The sequence below is a fragment of the Perca flavescens genome, unplaced genomic scaffold (assembly GCF_004354835.1).
Source record: "Perca flavescens isolate YP-PL-M2 unplaced genomic scaffold, PFLA_1.0 EPR50_1.1_unplaced_scaf_1, whole genome shotgun sequence".
Taxonomy (NCBI): Eukaryota; Metazoa; Chordata; class Actinopteri; order Perciformes; family Percidae; genus Perca; species Perca flavescens.
In genome coordinates, this window is record NW_021166514.1 from 417,622 (window position 1) to 437,651 (window position 20,030).

Genomic DNA, 20,030 nt, shown 5'->3' on the forward strand with positions numbered 1-20,030 from the left:
GAGCCACTCGTCGCTCTGCCTTCAATCAGTAAATCTGCAGCCGAGACTCATTTCACACCAACAAAAGCTCCGAATCTCAGCGAGGAAACAACATGTGGGAGTCGATTTACTGCCGCTCAGAGAGCAACAACCTCCAGCCCGCCAGAAAACGAGAAAGGGTCAAATCAGTTGTGCTCTGGTTTCAGAATGAGAGATCGCTACCCTAGAATAATAAGGTTCTATCTGAATAATAAGGTTCTATCTGAAATAATAAGGGTCTATCTGAATAATAGGGTTCTAGCTGAATAATAGGGTTCTACTGAATAATAAGGTTCAGGTTCTATCTGAAATAATAAAGTTCTATCTGAAATAATGGTTCTATCTGAATATAAGGTTCTATCTGAATAATAAGGTTCTAGCTGAATAATAAGGTTCTAGCTGAATAATAGGGTTCTATCTGAATAATAAGGTTCAGGTTCTATCTGAAATAATAAGGTACTATCTGAAATAATAACATTCTATCTGAATAATAAGGTTCAGGTTCCATCTGAAATAATAAGGTACTATCTGAATAATAAGGTACTCTCTGAAATAGTAAGGTTCTATCTGAAATAATAAGGTTATATCTGAATAATAAGGTTCTAGCTGAATAATAAGGTTCTAGCTCAATAATAGGGTTCTATCTGAAAAATAAGGTTCAGGTTCTATCTGAAATAATAAGGTTATATCTGAATAATAGGGTTCTATCTGAATAATAAGGTTCTAGCTGAAATAATAAGGTTCTATCTGAATAATGAGGTTCTATCTGAATAATAAGGTTCAGGTTATATCTGAAATAATAAGGTTCTATCTGAATAATAAGGTTCTATCTGAAATAATAAGGTTCTATCTGAATAATAAGGTTCTATCTGAATAATAGGGTTTATCTGAATAATCGGGTTTATCTGAATAATAGGCTTCTATTTGAATAATAGGGTTGTATCTGAATAATAAGGTTCTATATGAAATAATAAGTCTATCTGAATAATAAAGCTCTATCTATCTGAATGGTTCATAATGGATAACGAGACACGTTAATGATCTTTGATTTCTCCTCAGACACTGTGAAAAGTTTAAAAGACGTTTCACTTTTGTCTTGTTCATTATGGGATGGCCAGCTGGCTTTTAATACATCATTAAAAGCGTTTCTCACTGTAAATAAAACCCATCAACAGTAAAGTTCTTCCTCTCTGGTTAAATCCTCTTCGTTCTTAAAAGTCAGAGTGTATTTCCTGCTTGTTGTGCTGATAGAAACCGGCTAATTATCTCCCACTCAATTACACATATTGATTGTCTGCTTGGCTCCAACTGTAGGAATTACACTAATGGTCTAAAAGCTGTCCAACACGGAGACATAAATCAGACGCAGAGTGTGTTAAAAGCTGTCCAACACGGAGACATAAATCAGACGCAGAGTGTGTTAGAGGCTGTCCAACACACTGCAGAAACTGGAAGAGGAAACTCCCTCATCTGCAGACTCACCCTGTTTACTACTGAACAGACTCACCTCAACTCACCTCAACATCAACACTTCACTCTGAGAGACTTTACTGTCTTTGTAAAACAATTAGGGCTGCCATCCATTTAAATATTAGTTCATGATTAATCCCATGATTGTCCATAGTTAAGTCATGATTATTACATATTTTTTATATGTTGTAAGTGTACTTTAAAACACACTTAGCCCAGACATGGCCCTGATGTCTGAGGCAACCCAGCGAGTAGTGTTGCTGGAGTTAAAAGTCATAACATAATCCAGTCACACATTAACCTTTACATCTGCCCATTACACATATTTATTATATATTCTTTGCATTCTGCACTCAACCAATTCAGTTGTTTTGTTTTCTGTATTTATTGTGTATTTCATATTCATGTTTAATGTTTGTTAATGTAGGCACCAAGTGTAACTTACTGTGGCAATAAACCCTTTTCTTATTCTGATCATATAAATATATGATAAAGTATATAATATTTTTCTAATATCGTGCTGCACAGGTATTGAGACTGGCTGCAGGAACAGACGGAGGCTGAATTATAATATTTATATTATAATATATCATAAAAACATTGGGAGAAAGCCTGGAGGAAAAACACTGAGCTGCAGATTTCAGACTGTAAATGATTCATAATTTTCATTTCTCCATTTCCTCCTCAGCACCATGAACTCTGACTGAACTCTGGGTGGAATCAGTTATTTTAAATAATAACTTAGACAATGTGTTCATCTTTCTGTCCCAAAGTCCAGAAACACAATAAGATTCATTTCTAAGAAACAGAGAAAAGAAGAAAATACAGCGGGGAAATTAAGTATTGAACGCGTCAACATTTTTAGTAAATATATTTCTGATGGGGCAATTGGAATGAAATTTTCACCAGATGTCAGTAACATCCCAAGTAATCCACACACACAAATATATCAAAACATGTATGTCCATGACAAAAGTTATGTGTAATAAAGTGGAATGATAGTGGGAATAAATATTGAACACATTAAGAAAAAGGGGTGTAAAAAGGCATGGGAAGCCAATAAACCAGCTGAAATCTGTCAGTATTTAGGAAGCAATCCTGCCCCCTATTAGTGCAAATTAATATCAGCTGGATTAGTCCTAACTGATGAGCTATAAAAAGGTTTCTCATTACCAAGGTGTCACTCAAGAAGCATTTAATGATGGGTAAAAGCAAAGAGCTCTCCCAAGACCTTCGCAAGCTTATTGTAGAAAAACATACGGATGTCATTGGTTACAGACCAACACCTAAACTTCTGAAAGTTCCAGTGAGCACTGTTGGGGCCATTATCCCGAAGTGGAAAGAACATAATTTCACCATTAACCGGCCACGACCAGGTGCTCCTCGCAAGATTTCTGACAGAGGAGTCCATAGAATACTTAGAAGAGTTGGGGAAGAACCAAGGACCACTCGCGGAGATCTTCAGAAAGACCTGGAAGAAGCAGGTACAGTTGTTTCAAAGAAAACTGTTAGTAATGCACTCCCCCGCCATGGCCTCTATGCACTCAACCGTCATGGCTTCTATGTACACACACCACGCAACACACCACTGCTCAAGAAAAGCCATGTGGAAGCTTGCTTAAAGTTTTCTAAACAACATCTGGACAAGCCAATGACATACTGGGAGAATATAATCTGGTCAGATGAGACGAAAATTTTACTCTTTGGCTGTTATAGCATACACCATGTTTGGAGGAGAAATGGCACTGCACTACACCCTAACAGTGACAGTGAAGTTAGGAGGTGGGAGCATCATGGTGTGGGGCTGTTTTTCAGCATCTGGCACTGGCAGACTTCATATAAATAACTGAAGGAAGGATGAATGGAGAAATGTACCGTGACATTCTTGATAAGAATCTGCTGCCATCCACCAGGATGCTGAAGATGAAACGAGGGTGGACATTTCAGCAAGACAAGGATCCCAAACACACAGCCAAGGAAACTCTCAATTGGTTTCAGAGAAAGAAAATCCAGCTGTTAGAATGGCCCAGTCAATCAGCCGACTTGAATCCAACTAAAAACCTCTGGAAAGATCTGAAGACCAGCGTTCATAGAAGATTCCCCCAGACCCTTCAAGATTTGAAGACCGTTTGTGTGGAAGAACGGGCAAAACTCACAGCTGAGCAGTGTGTGCGACTAGTTTCTTCATACAGGAGGCGTCTTGATCACCAACAAAGGCTTTTCTACTAAGTATTAAATAAATTTTAGCAAGTGTGTTCAATACTGTGTTATTTCACTTTATTACACACAACTTAATTTATGGACCGATTTGTTTTGATTTCTTTGTATGTGTGGATTACTTGGATTGTTACTGACATCTGGTGAAAAGGTCATGCTGATGGCCCTATCAGAAATATCTTTACTGACGAGAAACGTTCAATACTTACTTTCCTTCAGAACAACCTTAAACCTTCAGAACCACCTTACACCTTCAGAACCACCTTACACCTTCAGAACCACCTTACACCTTCAGAACCACCTTCAACAACAATGATAGTAATAATATCAGATCCATACAGGGATAGTAGTACCAGCTGTTATAACATACTAAATAACGTAGATGTATTTATTAACACGCTGGTATAATATCAGGACTCTGTATCGGCCGGTACCACGTTCAGGTATTAGTAAACGGTATCAGAACATCTCTAGTTGTGACGTTTAATCTTGGTTTCATCAGGTTGTGATTTGAAATAAAACCGTTGTTTCCTCTGGGGTTTTCCCAGCATGCAGCTGAATCTGTTCAGCTGAGACCAATCGGTTTGAAGCGCTGCCGTCACGCAGGATCAAGCTATTTCTCTAACAGTCAGTCTGGTTTCTGCAGTAGGAAATGAAGGTTTTTCTTCTCCAGTCAGTCTGGTTTCTGCAGGAAGAAAGTCCCAGAATGTGCCGGAGGCCACGAGTCCGTCCGTCCAGCCAGAGAGGGATTACCGTCTCCTGGTGGCCGTTTGAAGTGACACCAAGAGGATTATGGGTAATTACAAAGTGCCAGTCATGATGGTGTTCCTGTCAGCCGCAGCACGAACATTTATTATCAACAAGATGGAAAGGAAAAGAAACAGATGGAAAGGAAGAGAGAGAATCAGAGAGACAGAGAGAGACCGAGTCAGAGAGAGGGAGAGAGAAAAAGAGAGAGAGAGACACAGAGAGAGGGAGAAAGAGAAAGAAAAAGAAAGAAAGAAAGAAAGAAAGAAAGAATGAAAGAGAGAGAGATAGAGAGAGAGAAGGCCCGTGGTCTCAAGCAAACCAGCAGAGAATCAGCTTCACCGTCTGACCTGATTCACATCAGTTGAGCGATGCTCAATTATTGGTCAGTATTAAAATCAGGTTTATTTATTAGGATTCCTTATGGGCTTTTGGAAAGATGTTGCATCTACTGAAATTAAAAAAACAGAAACAGCAACAACCCCTTACAATCAATACATCAACAGGTCAACACGGATCAGATGGAAGGCTTAGGCTGAGATTCAACCCCTTATCCTACCTGTTTAAATTTTCGTGATTCTCACAGTCATCCTGTTTTTATTTTAGCCGTGCAGCATGTTACCACGGCGATATGGCCAGGTTAAAAGACAGCCACCTTTGTGACACCTTTTATTCCTTCAACACTGTAATAAAGTTGAGACGGATTCAACTTTTGCAGAAACGCAATCCTAAGGTTATAAACATGTTGTGAGCCCCGGTTATTTTTAACCTCCTTTGGGGGTATGGGTTGTCTTTCATATATTTTGAGGGGGAAGAAATCTACCTCTTCAGGTATCTGTCCTCACGTTAGTGTGTGTTCTTCTATAGGAACCTTAAATCTGTCCTCACGTTAGCGTGTGTTGTTCTATAGGAACCTTAAATCTGTCCTCACGTTAGTGTGTGTTGTTCTATAGGAACCTTAAATCTGTCCTCACGTTAGTGTGTTGTTCTACAGGAACCTTAAATCTGTCCTCACGTTAGTGTATGTTGTTCTACAAGAACCTTAAATCTGTCCTCACGTTAGTGTGTGTTGTTCTATAGGAACCTTAAATCTGTCCTCACGTTAGTGTGTGTTGTTCTATAGGAACCTTAAATCTGTCCTCACGTTAGTGTGTGTTGTTCTACAGGAATCTTAAATCTGTCCTCACGTTAGTGTGTGTTGTTCTACAGGAACCTTAAATCTGTCCTCACGTTAGTGTGTGTTGTTCTACAAGAACCTTAAATCTGTCCTCACGTTAGTGTGTGTTCTACAGGAACCTTAAATCTGTCCTCATGTTAGTGTGTGTTGTTCTACAGGAACCTTAAATCTGTCCTCACGTTAGTGTGTGTTGTTCTACAGGAACCTTAAATCTGTCCTCACGTTAGTGTGTGTTGTTCTACAAGAACCTTAAATCTGTCCTTACATGTGCTTTCGTGTCTGGTCTCTCACATTTTAAACATCTGTTAAGATTTGAAAGATCTTTTAGTGTGGGCCAGGAGTAAACGCTTCGTGGTCTGAACCCACACTGATTGTGGATTTTGGTGGGCGGGGCTTTCCTTTGAGTGTGAGGCAGCTGATGCTCTGATTGGGGGGCGGGGCTTACCTTTGTGTGTGAGGCAGCGGATGCTCTGATTGGGGGGCGGGGCTTACCTTTGTGTGTGAGGCAGCTGATGCTCTGATTGGGGGCGGGGCTTACCTTTGTGTGTGAGGCAGCTGATGCTCTGATTGGGGGCGGGGCTTACCTTTGTGTGTGAGGCAGCTGATGCTCTGATTGGGGTGGCGGGGCTTACCTTTGTGTGTGAGGCAGCTGATGCTCTGATTGGGGGGCGGGGCTTACCTTTGTGTGTGAGGCAGCTGATGCTCTGATTGGGGGGCGGGGCTTACCTTTGTGTGTGAGGCAGCGGATGCTCTGATTGGGGGGCGGGGCTTACGTTTGTGTGTGAGGCAGCTGATGCTCTGATTGGGGGGCGGGGCTTACCTTTGTGTGTGAGGCAGCTGATGCTCTGATTGGGGGCGGGGCTTACCTTTGTGTGTGAGGCAGCTGATGCTCTGATTGGGGTGGCGGGGCTTACCTTTATGTGCGAGGCAGCTGATGCTCTGACTGGGGGGCGGAGCTTACCTTTATGTGCGAGGCAGCGGATGCTCTGTTTGCTCTGGATGTCCCAGAGTCGAACAGTCTCATCGTGAGAGCCGGAGAGAAGCAACGTCCCGTCCATCGACACCGACAGACACGTCACCAAGTTCCTGTTAGATACAAACTCACGTCAGATCCTAAACCTACTTCCTGTTAGTCACAAACTCAAAGAAGAAACTTTATTTAAAACAGAAGAAACTTTATTTAACCAGAAGAAACTTTATTTAAACAGAATGAAGTGACAAAAACAGCGGTTGGTCTTACCTGTGTCCCTTGAAGATCTGGTTCCCGTCGTTGTCGGACTGGAAGGATTTGTCCCGACTGACACTCTGCACATCAAACACAAACACTTAAAACACCCAATCTTTATCGACAAAAACACTTCAAACATCTTTATCGACACAAACACTCCCACAAATCTCCCTCTCCCTCCCTCCCCCTCTCTCTCTCTCTCTCTCTGTAGTATTTGCTGGAGCAGCTCCAGAGACTTCAACGTGTTTAGAGACTGAAGAAGACAGATGGGGGAGTTGTTGTTCGGAGGATTAACTCACTGAAGCATTAAAATGTAAATGTGCTGTGACAGAGTCAGAGAGAAGAAAAGAAAGAATAAAGACTCCAGGATTTATGGTTACACTCTTTACATTATCACAGACATATTTAAAGTCTGAACATCAAGAGGATTATAATCAGACTGAAGCCTACGGATCAGAAATCATCTTCAGAGAGGCTCAATGAGACCATATCACCAAACGTATGGAGCAATACTTCACCATATATTAATAATATATATAAAAACTCTAACCCAATGAGACCATATCCCCAAACGTATGGAGCAATACGTCACCATATATTAATAATATATATAAAAACTCTAACCCAATGAGACCATATCCCCAAACGTATGGAGCAATACGTCACCATATATACATTCTGTCTGATCTAAAACTCACAAATTTCTCTTTGTTTGTTTGGTAAAATACCTCCATCTAGTGGACTCATACAGCTCCATCTAGTGGACTCATACAGCTCCATCTAGTGGACTCATACAGCTCCATCTAGTGGACTCATACAGCTCCATCTAGTGGACTCATACAGCTCCATCTAGTGGACTCATACAGATCCACCTAGTGGACTCATACAGCTCCACCTAGTGGACTCATACAGATCCACCTAGTGGACTCATACAGATCCACCTAGTGGTCTCACTAGATCTAACTTGATAATTGGAGCATAGGACAAAGGCAACAATAATAACCCTAACTCCCTGAACCGGGACTAGCAGGGCGGACGGTACAGATCCTAGCCAATAGGAGCGCTCTCTCTGGTGTGGCCTGTGATTGGCTAAAATCATCTAAAGGCAGTGGGATTACAATATGATGGATTATTATGGGATTTCAAACAAAGTTCCTACTGAAGCTTTAAGACACAACAGGCTGCTGCTAGGCAACACAGGACTCACCTGACTGCACAGAGACACCTGGAAGATGTTTCCGTCACTTCCTCCACAGAACAGGAAGTACTCGCAGGGGTCAAAGGTCACAGACATGATCTCCACGTCAAACAGGACGGACAGCAGCAACTCACCAGAAGACAACTCCCAAACCTGGAAACACAGAGACAGACAGACAGGTCAGGCAGACAGGTTAGAGAGAGACAGACCGGTCAGAGACACAGAGACAGACAGACCGGTCAGAGAGACAGACAGGTTAGAGAGAGACAGACAGGTTAGAAAGACACCGACAAATACTGGACGCTCAGTTGGCCATCTGTAAAGAAGAGGGATCAGCTGTATGTTCTGATCTCCCTGGGCCCAGAAGAACCTGCAGGAGTATGTTCTGATCTCCCTGGGTGCAGAAGAACCTGCAGGAGTATGTTCTGATCTCCCTGGGCCCAGAAGAACCTGCAGGAGTATGTTCTGATCTCCCTGGGTCCAGGAGAACCTGCAAGAGTATGTTCTGATCTCCCTGGGCCCAGAAGAACCTGCAGGAGTATGTTCTGATCTCCCTGGGCCCAGAAGAACCTGCAGGAGTATGTTCTGATCTCCCTGGGCCCAGAAGAATCTGCAGGAGTATGTTCTGATCTCCCTGGGTCCAGAAGAACCTGCAGCTGTATGTTCTGATCTCCCTGGGCCCAGAATAACCTGCAGGAGTATGTTCTGATCTCCCTGGGTCCAGAAGAACCTGCAGGAGTATGTTCTGATCTCCCTGGGCCCAGAAGAACCTGCAGCTGTATGTTCTGATCTCCCTGGGCCCAGAATAACCTGCAGGAGTATGTTCTGATCTCCCTGGGTCCAGAAGAACCTGCAGGAGTATGTTCTGATCTCCCTGGGCCCAGAAGAACCTGCAGGAGTATGTTCTGATCTCCCTGGGCCCAGAAGAACCTGCAGCTGTATGTTCTGATCTCCCTGGGCCCAGAAGAACCTGCAGCCCTAAGTTCTGATCTCCCTGGGCCCAGAAGAACCTGCAGCTCTAAGTTCTGATCTCTAGGGCTGGGCACCGAACGTCGATACTTTTATGGCACAGAGTTTTTTTTTCCCATCCTATGGAATATCGAAAAATTATTAATCTTTCGGTGCCAAATTTTGGTTCCAAAAGCGTCTGAACACTTAAGCGCAAGCTTATCTGTCCTCTCTGCATACTGACAGAGCAGAGCTCCGACCGACACACACCTACACAGAGAGGTGCGGACCGAGTAAACTACGTCGTCGGCTCTGTAGTTTTGTTCAAGTTTTGTTTTTGTTGCGTTACCTCCGTCCCCCGTTCTGATTGGCTGGATCCACCCCTCCTATGCGCTCCGGGACCAGGACTACTTTACTAATTAAGCACTGCAGTGTAGTACTTTTACTGCAGTAATCTGACTACTGTGGTGGCAAATTTTATTTTAACCATTTGTTTAATGATATTAACCATTTGTTTAATGATTGTTTTATAACGCCACAAGATTTAGCTTCTTCATGTGTAGATTCAAAAGACTCCGAGTGAAATAGTTGGCAACCGTGAACTATGGCCTAGAGAGTTATTTAGTTTTACTAGCTTGAAGCTCCTCACATTGTTGACTTTTTGCTTAGATAGAAGTGGAGAAGGCCGATGACTGTTTACGACAGTGAGAACTACGTAGGTTTCTGTCTCCTGAGATAAAACTGTTGTTTAGGCTAATGAAAAGAACAGGAGCAGAGGGGAAGGTGAGATAATGGTTTGACTGTCAATGATGTCCTCTCTTCAACTATGGCCATGCTAAGAGATACATTTAGAGGGGGCGCTTAACAGAGGTCTTCACTATATGAAGTATGGATGTTTAGACTTTAGGTTAGAAGACCCTTTCAGATGTGCCGTGGTACTTGTGAAACTGTTTTCTCTGCATTTGCAAATGTAAATAAATACTCAAAGACCAAACTTTGGTTTAATTCTCAAACAGTCGTTATTCGTTTTGATTTTATCATGAATATCACTAACGCTGTTGCTTCAAGGAAAACTTCCACCACACTACTTCTTCCAGCGCTGGATATACACTACTGGTCAAAAGTTTTAGAACACCTCAATTCTTTTTGTTTTTTATTGAAATTTTAGCAGTCCAAGTCCAATGAATAGCTTGAAATGGTACAAAGGTTAAGTGGTGAACTGCCTGAGGTTAAAAAAAAGTAAGGTTACCCAAAACTGAAAATTAATGTACATTTCAGAATTTTACAAAAAGGCCTTTTTCAGGGAACAAGAAATGGGTTAACAACGTAAAGCTGTTCTGCAGCAATGGAGGTTGATCAAGCTTTGAAAGTTGGTGCTACCAATTCCTACAGGTGTTCACACTGGTCTGGATTACTTCCAACCCCCTCTGTTAGATAAAAGTATTGTTGGAACACACTGTGGTACCTTACCCTCGTGAGTATTATTTGGACAGTATTGTACTGCAGAAAGTAGTGTGTTGCTATAAAAATGGCGGGAAAAAGGAAATTAACAATGGAAGAGAGACAGACCATCATAACACTTAAGAATGTTGGTCTTTCCTACAGAGAAACTGCAAAGAAAGTCAAGGTGTCAGTGAGTACAGTATTCTTCACCATCAAAAGGCACTTAGAAACTGGAGGAAACTGACAGGAAGAGGTCTGGCAGACCCAAAGCCACAAAAGAATCAGAAGACAAGTTTCTGAGAGTCAACAGCTTGCGTGATAGGCGGCTCACAGGACAACAGCTTCAAGCACAGTTTAATAGTGGTCGGAATAAGAAGTCTCAGTTTCAACTGGAAAGAGAAGACTTGGAGCTGCAGGTTTGATAGGTCCAGTTGCAGCAAGAAAGCCATTGCTAAGATGTCAGAATAAGAAAAAGAGGCTTGCCTGGGCCAAGAAACATCGCCAATGGACTACTGAAGACTGGAAGAAGGTGTTATGGACTGATGAATCAAAATTAGAAATCTTCGGTTCATCACGCAGGATTTTTGTACGCTGTCGAGTAGGTGAAAGGATGGCACCTCAGTGTGTGACATCAACTGTCAAACATGGAGGAGGAAGCGTGATGGTCTGGGGCTGTTTTGCTGGATCCAGGGTCGGTGATTTGTACAGAGTGAAAGGCCCCCTGAACCAAAACGGCTACCACAGCATTTTGCAGCGCCATGCAGTACCCTCTGGTATGGGCCTAGTTGGTCAGGGGTTCATCCTACAGCAAGATAATGACCCAAAACATAAGTCCAAGCTATGCCAGAACTACCTTAGCAAAAAAGAACAAGATGGTAAGCTTAAAAACCTGGAGTGGCCAGCACAGTCACCAGACTTAAACCCCACTGAGCTGGTTTGGGATGAACTGGACAGAAAAGTGAAAGCAAAGCAACCACCAAGTGCCACACATTTATGGGAACTTCTGCAACAGAGTTGGGAAGAACTTTCTGAAGAATATTTGATTTCCATTGTAGAAAGAATGCCACGAGTGTGTTCAGCCGTTATATCTGCCAAAGGGGGCTACTTTGATGAGTCAAACATTTAGAATACATTTTGGTTTATAAATTGATTCCATGATTTATTTTTTTTAACTTCAATTATTTATTTGTTCTATTCTTTCATTTCAGAGTAAAATAAGACATTGAACTGCATGAATTTCAATAAAAACCTGAAAAAATTGGGGTGTTCTAAAACTTTTGACCGGTAGTGTATGTATGAAGTCGTCTCACCTTGACGGTTTGGTCTAAGGAGGAGGTGGCCACTCTGGCCTGAGCTCCCATCATGCCGCAGTGCAGGTCTGTGATTGGTAGAGAGTGACGAGACAGGACATGACACGGCTCGGGGGTGTGGCTTAAATCCAGCTGGATCACACTGAAACACACACACAAGCCAGGTTAGGGTGGGTGTCTGTCTGTCTGTTGATGTGTGTATGTATGTATGTGTGTATGTATGTGTGTGTGTATGTGTGTATGTGTGTATGTATGTATGTATGTATGTATGTATGTGTGTGTGTGTGTGTGTGTGTGTGTGTGTGTGTGTGTGCGCGCGCACGTCTGTATATGTATGTATGTGTGTGTGTATGTATGTATGTATGTATGTATGTGTGTGTGCGCGTGTGTCTGTATATGTATGTATGTATGTGTGTGTGTGCGCGTGTGTCTGTATATGTATGTATGTATGTATGTGTGTCTGTATATGTATGTATGTATGTATGTATGTATGTATGTGTGTCTGTATATGTATGTATGTATGTGCGCGTGTCTGTATATGTGTGTATGTGCCTGTATATACAGTATATGTATGTATGTATGTATGTATGTATGCGCGTGTGTCTGTATATATGCCTGTATATATGTATGTATGTATGTATGTATGTATGTGTGTGTGTGTGTGTGTGTGTGTGTGTGTGTGTGTGTGTGTGTGTGTGTGTGTGTGTGTGTGTGTGTGTGTGTGTGTGTGTGTGTGTGTTAGGGTGACCAGATGTCCCGGTTTGCCTGGGACAGTCCCGATTTTGAATTGCGTGTCCCGAGTCCCGACAAAAGCCATTCGGGATGCTAAAATGTCCCGGTTTACACCAGTAGCGGCATGAGCCAGGGCTTCAGACCCAAATGTAACTTTGTCCAGTTTATTTTTCCGAGGCGAATAGAATGGGCAGCTACGTGCGGGGTCCGACCATGCTGTATTTGTTGCTATCACCTAGCAACAGTCTCTACGTGAGGAAAGCTGTGAAAGCCGGGTGAAGTTTGCGGAGGAATCGTAGCCAAATCAGTGTAATACATTGATGCCATCAACACAACATTTAGGAGCGCAATACTACTGATTTAGTTTGAAGTTCCTGTGACGTTTCCAGTCTATGGGTCAGACTCAGACACACGGAGCTCTGAAGCAGACCTGTGGGTCTCCTAGTGTTCTCCATAGACCTGTGGGTCTCCTAGTGTCCTCCATAGACATGTGGGTCTCTTAGTGTCCTCCATAGACCTGTGGGTCTCTTAGTGTCCTCCATAGACCTGTGGGTCTCCTAGTGTCTTCCATAGACCTGTGGGTCTCCTAGTGTCCTCCATAGACCTGTGGGTCTCCTAGTGTCCTCCATAGACCATGGGACCTAGACCTGTGGGTCTCCTAGTGTCCTCCATAGACCTGTGGGTCTCTTAGTGTCCTCCATAGACCTGTGGGTCTCTTAGTGTCCTCCATAGACCTGTGGGTCTCTTAGTGTCCTCCATAGACCTGTGTGTCTCTTAGTGTCCTCCATAGACCTGTGTGTCTCCTAGTGTCCTCCATAGACCTGTGGGTCTCCTAGTGTCATCCATAGACCTGTGGGTCTCCTAGTGTCATCCATAGACCTGTGGGTCTCCTAGTGTCATCCATAGACCTGTGGGTCTCCTAGTGTCATCCATAGACCTGTGGGTCTCCTAGTGTCATCCATAGACCTGTGGGTCTCTTAGTGTCCTCCATAGACCTGTGGGTCTCTTAGTGTCCTCCATAGACCTGTGGGTCTCCTAGTGTCCTCCATAGACCTGTGGGTCTCTTAGTGTCCTCCATAGACCTGTGGGTCTCTTAGTGTCCTCCATAGACCTGTGTGTCTCTTAGTGTCCTCCATAGACCTGTGTGTCTCTTAGTGTCCTCCATAGACCTGTGGGTCTCTTAGTGTCCTCCATAGACCTGTGGGTCTCTTAGTGTCATCCATAGACCTGTGTGTCTCTTAGTGTCCTCCATAGACCTGTGGGTCTCTTAGTGTCCACTCTCGCTGTAAATGCAGCACAGCTTCAGGTTTATGGATGCGCTCTGCTGTGGGCATGCTGCGGCAGATGTGTTGCATTTGTGCTCCGTGTATTTCTGCAGTAGTTTTGGGTTTCCACCTCCGATGTAGAGCAGCGTACAGCCACTTCTCTAGCTCAACTATTTGTCTCATTCAGAGACCAGAGACCCAGACGTGGCTCTGTGTCTGTCAGGAGGTCTGAGATCTACCGTATCAGCAGAGATATCACGTACTGCACAGCAGACTATGGTGCAGGTTTATTATTTTCTAAAATATAGTGACTTTATTCTTGTAATAGCCTATTATAATTTTATTTTTCTCAAAATATCACGACTCCTCGAAATCACAGATATACTGCATTTTGAATGTGCACACAGTTTTGGACATTGCTCAAACACATCTGAAATATTACAGTCCAAGGGTTTATTAAAATAATTTATTAATACATTAACAACAAAAGACGCCAAACCGGAGGGAGGAGTAAATGCTTCCTATAGGCTACATGTGTGCTGACTCAGATATAATTAGAAACATCGATCCAAAGGAGAATGAATAGTTGGAAGTAATACAGAAAGCCTGAGAGCCTTACTGCAATAATGTAATCTGTTTCTCTTCACATGAAGATATTTGCAGCATACAGTGATTCAGAAAAAGGTAGAAATAGGTGCATACAAATTCACCAGAATGCAGGAAATGAAGTGTTGTCAAAATATTTTAATAAATCATTTTAATTATTTTGGTGTTATTGGAATAACTAACACTTCAAAAAATCTTTTTTAGAAAAAAATCTCAACATAAATCTCAAAATGAACTGAAAAAGGCTGTTGCTGCAATTTTGTTAATTTGACAGGAAACACACTTATTATTAGATGAGGAGCCTACGATCAAAATAATGGAGTTACTGTCTGTCTGACCTGGACTGGCACATGATCACGTTCAAAAGGGTGTGCGTGCACAAGCACTACGGTCACGCGCAAAGTGTGTGTGTGTGTGTGTGTGTGTGTGTGTGTGTGTGTGTGTGTCTCTGTGTGTGTGTGTGTGTGTGTGTGTGTGTCTGTGTGTGTGTGTGTGTGTGTGTGTGTGTGTGTGTGTGTGTGTGTGTGTGTGTGTGTGTGTGTGTGTGTGTGTGTGTGTGTGTGTGTGTTACCTGGACAGACTCCACACCAGAGCCAGGTTATCTTTTCCTCCAGAAACAAAATGGCTGCCATCGTCTGTGAACTTCAGACACGTGACGTCCTGATAGTGACGACTGAGGACGGACAGCAGCTTCCCCGTCGACACCTGGACCAATCAGAGAGCAGGGATTATAACGTGACCGATCAGAGAGCATGGATTATAACCTGACCAATCAGAGAGCAGGGATTATAACCTGACCAATCAGAGAGCAGGGATTATAACCTGACCAATCAGAGAGCAGGGATAGACCTGACCAATCAGGTACATTAGAACCACAGAAGAAGAAGCTGACTCACCTCCCACAGGTACATTAGAACCCCAGAAGAAGAAGCTGACTCACCTCCCACAGGTACATTAGAACCCCAGAAGAAGAAGCTGACTCACCTCCCACAGGTACATTAGAACCCCAGAAGAAGAAGCTGACTCACCTCCCACAGGTACATTAGAACCAGAAGAAGAAGAAGGAAGAACCCCAGAAGAAGAACTCACTCACCTCCCACAGGTACATTAGAACCCCAGAAGAAGAAGAAGGTACATTAGAAAGAAGCTGACTCACCTCCCACAGGTACATTAGAACCCCAGAAGAAGAAGCTGACTCACCAACCACAGGTACATTAGAACCCCAGAAGAAGAAGAAGGTACATTGAACTCACCTCCCACAGGTACATTAGAACCCCAGAAGAAGAAGCTGACTCACCTCCCACAGGTACATTAGAACCCCAGAAGAAGAAGCTGACTCACCTCCCACAGGTACATTAGAACCCCAGAAGAAGAAGCTGACTCACCTCCCACAGGTACATTAGAACCCCAGAAGAAGAAGCTGACTCACCTCCCACAGGTACATTAGAACCCCAGAAGAAGAAGCTGACTCACCTCCCACAGGTACATTAGAACCCCAGAAGAAGAAGCTGACTCACCTCCCACAGGTACATTAGAACCCCAGAAGAAGAAGACTCACCTCCCACAGGACTCACCTCCCACAGGTACATTAGAACCACAGAAGAAGAAGCTGACTCACCTCCCACAGGTACATTAGAACCCCAGAAGAAGAAGCTGACTCACCTCCCACAGGTACATTAGAACCACAGAAGAAGAAGCTGACTCACCTCCCACAGGTAAAGGGCCTCGGCGACCCCGGCGGCGAGGAAGAGCCCGTTAGGAGACGCAGAGAGACAGGTGACCACACCTGGACACAGCAGCTTCTGCTGCAGCTGGTCCTGGGACAAGAAACAGGAAGTCAGACCTGCATCCCCCCAAATCTAAACATGAACACACTGCAACATCCCATAATAACCTGAGCTACATGAACAGCAGAGATAATCTAATTCTTTATTGAAGTCATGTTATTTTAAATGGAGTTTGGTTATCGGCCACTAAACCCAGTCCAACGTAGAGCTAAATCAAATATCACGATATTCTTGACCATATACCTCCTTAGATCAATAATCATCAGTAATGTTGATATAATGTATAATGTAATATAAGTGAAGAAAAGACAAATAGAACAGTTACAACAATCTGGTAAGTTCAGGAAAGTACACTACCGGTCAAAAGTTTGGGGTCACTTAGAAATTTCCATTCCACTCCATTCCAGACACAATACCTGCTGAGATCAGTTGTATTGTTTTTTTTAACCAGGGCAGCAGTTTTCAGATTACATTATGTGCTTACATAATTGCAAAAGGGTTCTTGACTGTTGTAGACAGAAGTGGCTGAAGAAACACTTGAAATTCATGCTTTTTGGTCTAAACGTCATACCCAAATTAAAAGTGGTACAGTTCCCATATACTTTGACACTCAGGGTGTGCCTGATATCATTGGAAAGGAAACACTCAAGTTGTGTCAGGGTGATTCTAGGCCTTACTGACACAGAGTTACAGAGGCTAGAATGGAGATTTTTTATTTCTGTCCAAGTTATAAATCTGTAAAAGTATTAAAATACACTGCTGTAAACACATGTGACAGGTGACAGACAACACAGCATTAGCCACGTCTCAGCTTACTACAGAAACAAATTCAGAAGCTAAAAGACTCAAAAATGGATTTTATATGAATTCTTTTCTACAAATATGTCTGTGCGTTTTTTTATTTCTATTTGAAATGTGCAAATAAAAAAGCCAAAAAACTACAAAATACAACACTTCTAGAATACACAAACAAACCCACATCAATCACCTTTCCAATGATATCAGGCACACCCCTGAGTGTCAAAGTATATGGGAGCTGTACCACTTTTAATTTGGGTATGACGTTTAGACCAAAAAGCATGAATTTCAAGTGTTTCTTCAGACACTTCTTTCTACAACAGTCGAGAACCCTTTTGCAATTATGTAAGCACATAATGTAATCTGAAAACTGCTGCCCTGGTTAAAAGAAACAATACAACTGATCTCAGCAGGTATTGTGTCTGGAATGGAAATTTCTAAGTGACCCCAAACTTTTGACCGGTAGTGTACATCACTTTACTGTAATACAGCTTTTAAAACCAGGAAAAGACACTTATGTCATATCACAATATCCAAAATCTAAGACGATATCTAGTCTCATATCACGATATCTATACAATATCCATATATTGGCCAGCCCTAGTCCAACTACACATTTACTACATGTTTATTAGTGGAAGTTAAAATTCAGCTAATAAAAGCCGCCGAGAAGCACCTCATTAGTTAAAATATATAATTATACTTTCCCACAGTGCTTCTTTAAATTAATGTAACTTTATAATAATGTAACTATATACACTAAATACTTTATACTCTAACAAACATACAGACAGAAAACTACGTAACGAACAACAATGATATCCTCTAGGCCAGTGGGTCTCAAACTTTTCTCAATAATGTTCCCCTTTTGAATTGTCTCTTTAAGCCATGTACCCCCTGACCAGCGCTAATCATTTTCGGTAGAAAAAAGGTCTACATAAAGAGAACAGTACAGCACTGTCAGCGATAGATTTACTGATCAACAGCCTTGGGGGACAAGTACCTCCATTTCAGAAATACTGCTCTATGGCTCTAAGGAGCAATTATACATTATATATTTTATACATTATATTATATTGTATATACAGTACAGGCCAAAAGTTTGGACACACCTTCTCATTCAATGTGTTTCTTTATTTTCATGACTATTTACATTGTAGATTCTCACTGAAGGCATCAAAACTATGAATGAACACATATGGAATTATAGCCTAGAAATCTAGACTCCCCTAGTGGCAGCAAATTTATTTGGCAGCCAAGGGGGGTCTAGGCACTCTCCGTTGACTTTCAAGCTGCAAAAACCAAATTTTGGTCAGGCCAATCACATTGTGTATAGAGTTGGTGGGCGGGGCTTATGGCTGCTGCTGCTGGGAACAGCGGACTTCTGGAAGACTTGGAGTTAAGCTTTTCTTTGATAAAAGAACAAAGAACGGCACAGAAATCATTCGTAAAAAAGGAAGATGTGTTCGGAGTTTTGCCGACCGGATAAGGCAAAAGTTTAATCTATCAACTAGCTCCGCTACCTTCTTCGTTGCTCTGCCTGGTTGTAGCGCTATCCTATTACGTGCAGAGGGAATTTGAAAGACAACCGTTTATCCCGCCCCTCCGATCGAGCTCCGTCAATTGCGAGTTCCCAGACCCTACATCTGGATGTGGGTCTGGCTTGTCAGGCTAATGGAATTATGTACTTAACAAAAAAGTGTGAAATAACTGAAAACATGTCTTATATTTTAGATTCTTCAAAGTAGCCACCCTTTGCTTTTTTTTGATAACTCTGCAAACCCTTGGTGTTCTCTCAATGAGCTTCATGAGGTAGTCACCTGAAATGGTTTTACCTTCACAGGTGTGCTTTGTCAGGGTTCATTAGTGGAATTTTTTCCCTTATTAATAAAAAAGCAAAGGGTGGCTACTTTGAAGAATCTAAAATATAAGACATGTTTTGAGTTATTTCACACTTTTTTGTTAAGTACATAATTCCATGTGTTCATTCATAGTTTTGATGCCTTCAGTGAGAATCTACAATGTAAATAGTCATGAAAATAAAAAAGGAAACGCATTGAATGAGAAGGTGTGTCCAAACTTTTGGCCTGTACTGTATGTTATACATTATATAATATATGTTTGAGGTGTTAAAATTAATCAAATAATCGATGCATGGAATCGTGGATATGGACGATGCTGCATCGATAATCGGCCGGCTCATAATCGATTTATAATGTAATGTAGGCCTAACAACATTTCTGTTTACATATTCTGGTAAGTTAACACATTCAGGAAGTGCTCAGTGCTGTATAGTTTTATGTATCCAAGTTATATAGTATTAGAGCACTGCAGAATGTTTGGTTTTTGAAGCTTGAAAAGCTATGAATTAAATATCCTACATGGCTTTAATAGAAACATTTATTTGATGCATTGTGATGCATCGAGATATTGAATCGAAGACATGATAATCATAATGGAATCAGGAGATCAGTGAAGATTCACACCTCTAATATATAGGGTTGGGCATAGGAATCGGTTCAAAGATTACGATTCCTTAGAATCGTTTCTTTATTGGAATTGTTTGGAGGATTTGGTTTCAAATCTGATCATGGGTTCCAAATTTAACATGCGCAAGTTTGGGTTTCCGTAGCGACCAGGCTCTTGTTGTGTTGCAGCCATGGAGCTCAGTAAGCAGAGCTCTAGCGTGGCTTTATTTTACGTTGAAAAAGCCCCGTCAAACTGCAAACCACCACTGAATCAAAATAAAACTTGCCTCTTATTTGTGAAAATAAGCATGTGACCCATTTGAACTCCACCCCTCAAAGAATCGATAAGAACCGGAATCAGAAGGAAGAATCGGAATTGGAATCAGAATCGTTAAAATCTAAACGATGCCCAACCCTACTAATATATGTTATACATTATATAATATATGTTATACATTTATTATACATAAATACACATTTATGTTATACATATTATATATGTTATGTATTATTATTAGGGCTGTCAAAATGAACGCGTTAATTTTTGCATTCATTTTTTAATATTTAACTCGTTAAAAAAAAATTAACAAAATTAACGCAGCTGCGTTTGTTTACTTC

General features: G+C 41.9%; 1 protein-coding gene across 1 annotated transcript in view; it reads right to left on the bottom strand.

The window, feature by feature from the left end:
- wdr18 (WD repeat domain 18) overlaps window positions 1-20,030 on the bottom strand; it is a 32,324-nt gene that overhangs the window by 3,696 nt on the left and 8,598 nt on the right. The window contains exons 2-7 of the mRNA XM_028572505.1: window positions 16,066-16,176; window positions 14,931-15,064; window positions 11,757-11,898; window positions 8,065-8,208; window positions 6,870-6,934; window positions 6,591-6,715 (exon numbers count right to left, since the gene is read on the bottom strand). Coding sequence (XP_028428306.1) covers window positions 6,591-6,715; window positions 6,870-6,934; window positions 8,065-8,208; window positions 11,757-11,898; window positions 14,931-15,064; window positions 16,066-16,176 — 721 coding nt within the window. The remainder of the gene's footprint in view (window positions 1-6,590; window positions 6,716-6,869; window positions 6,935-8,064; window positions 8,209-11,756; window positions 11,899-14,930; window positions 15,065-16,065; window positions 16,177-20,030) is intronic.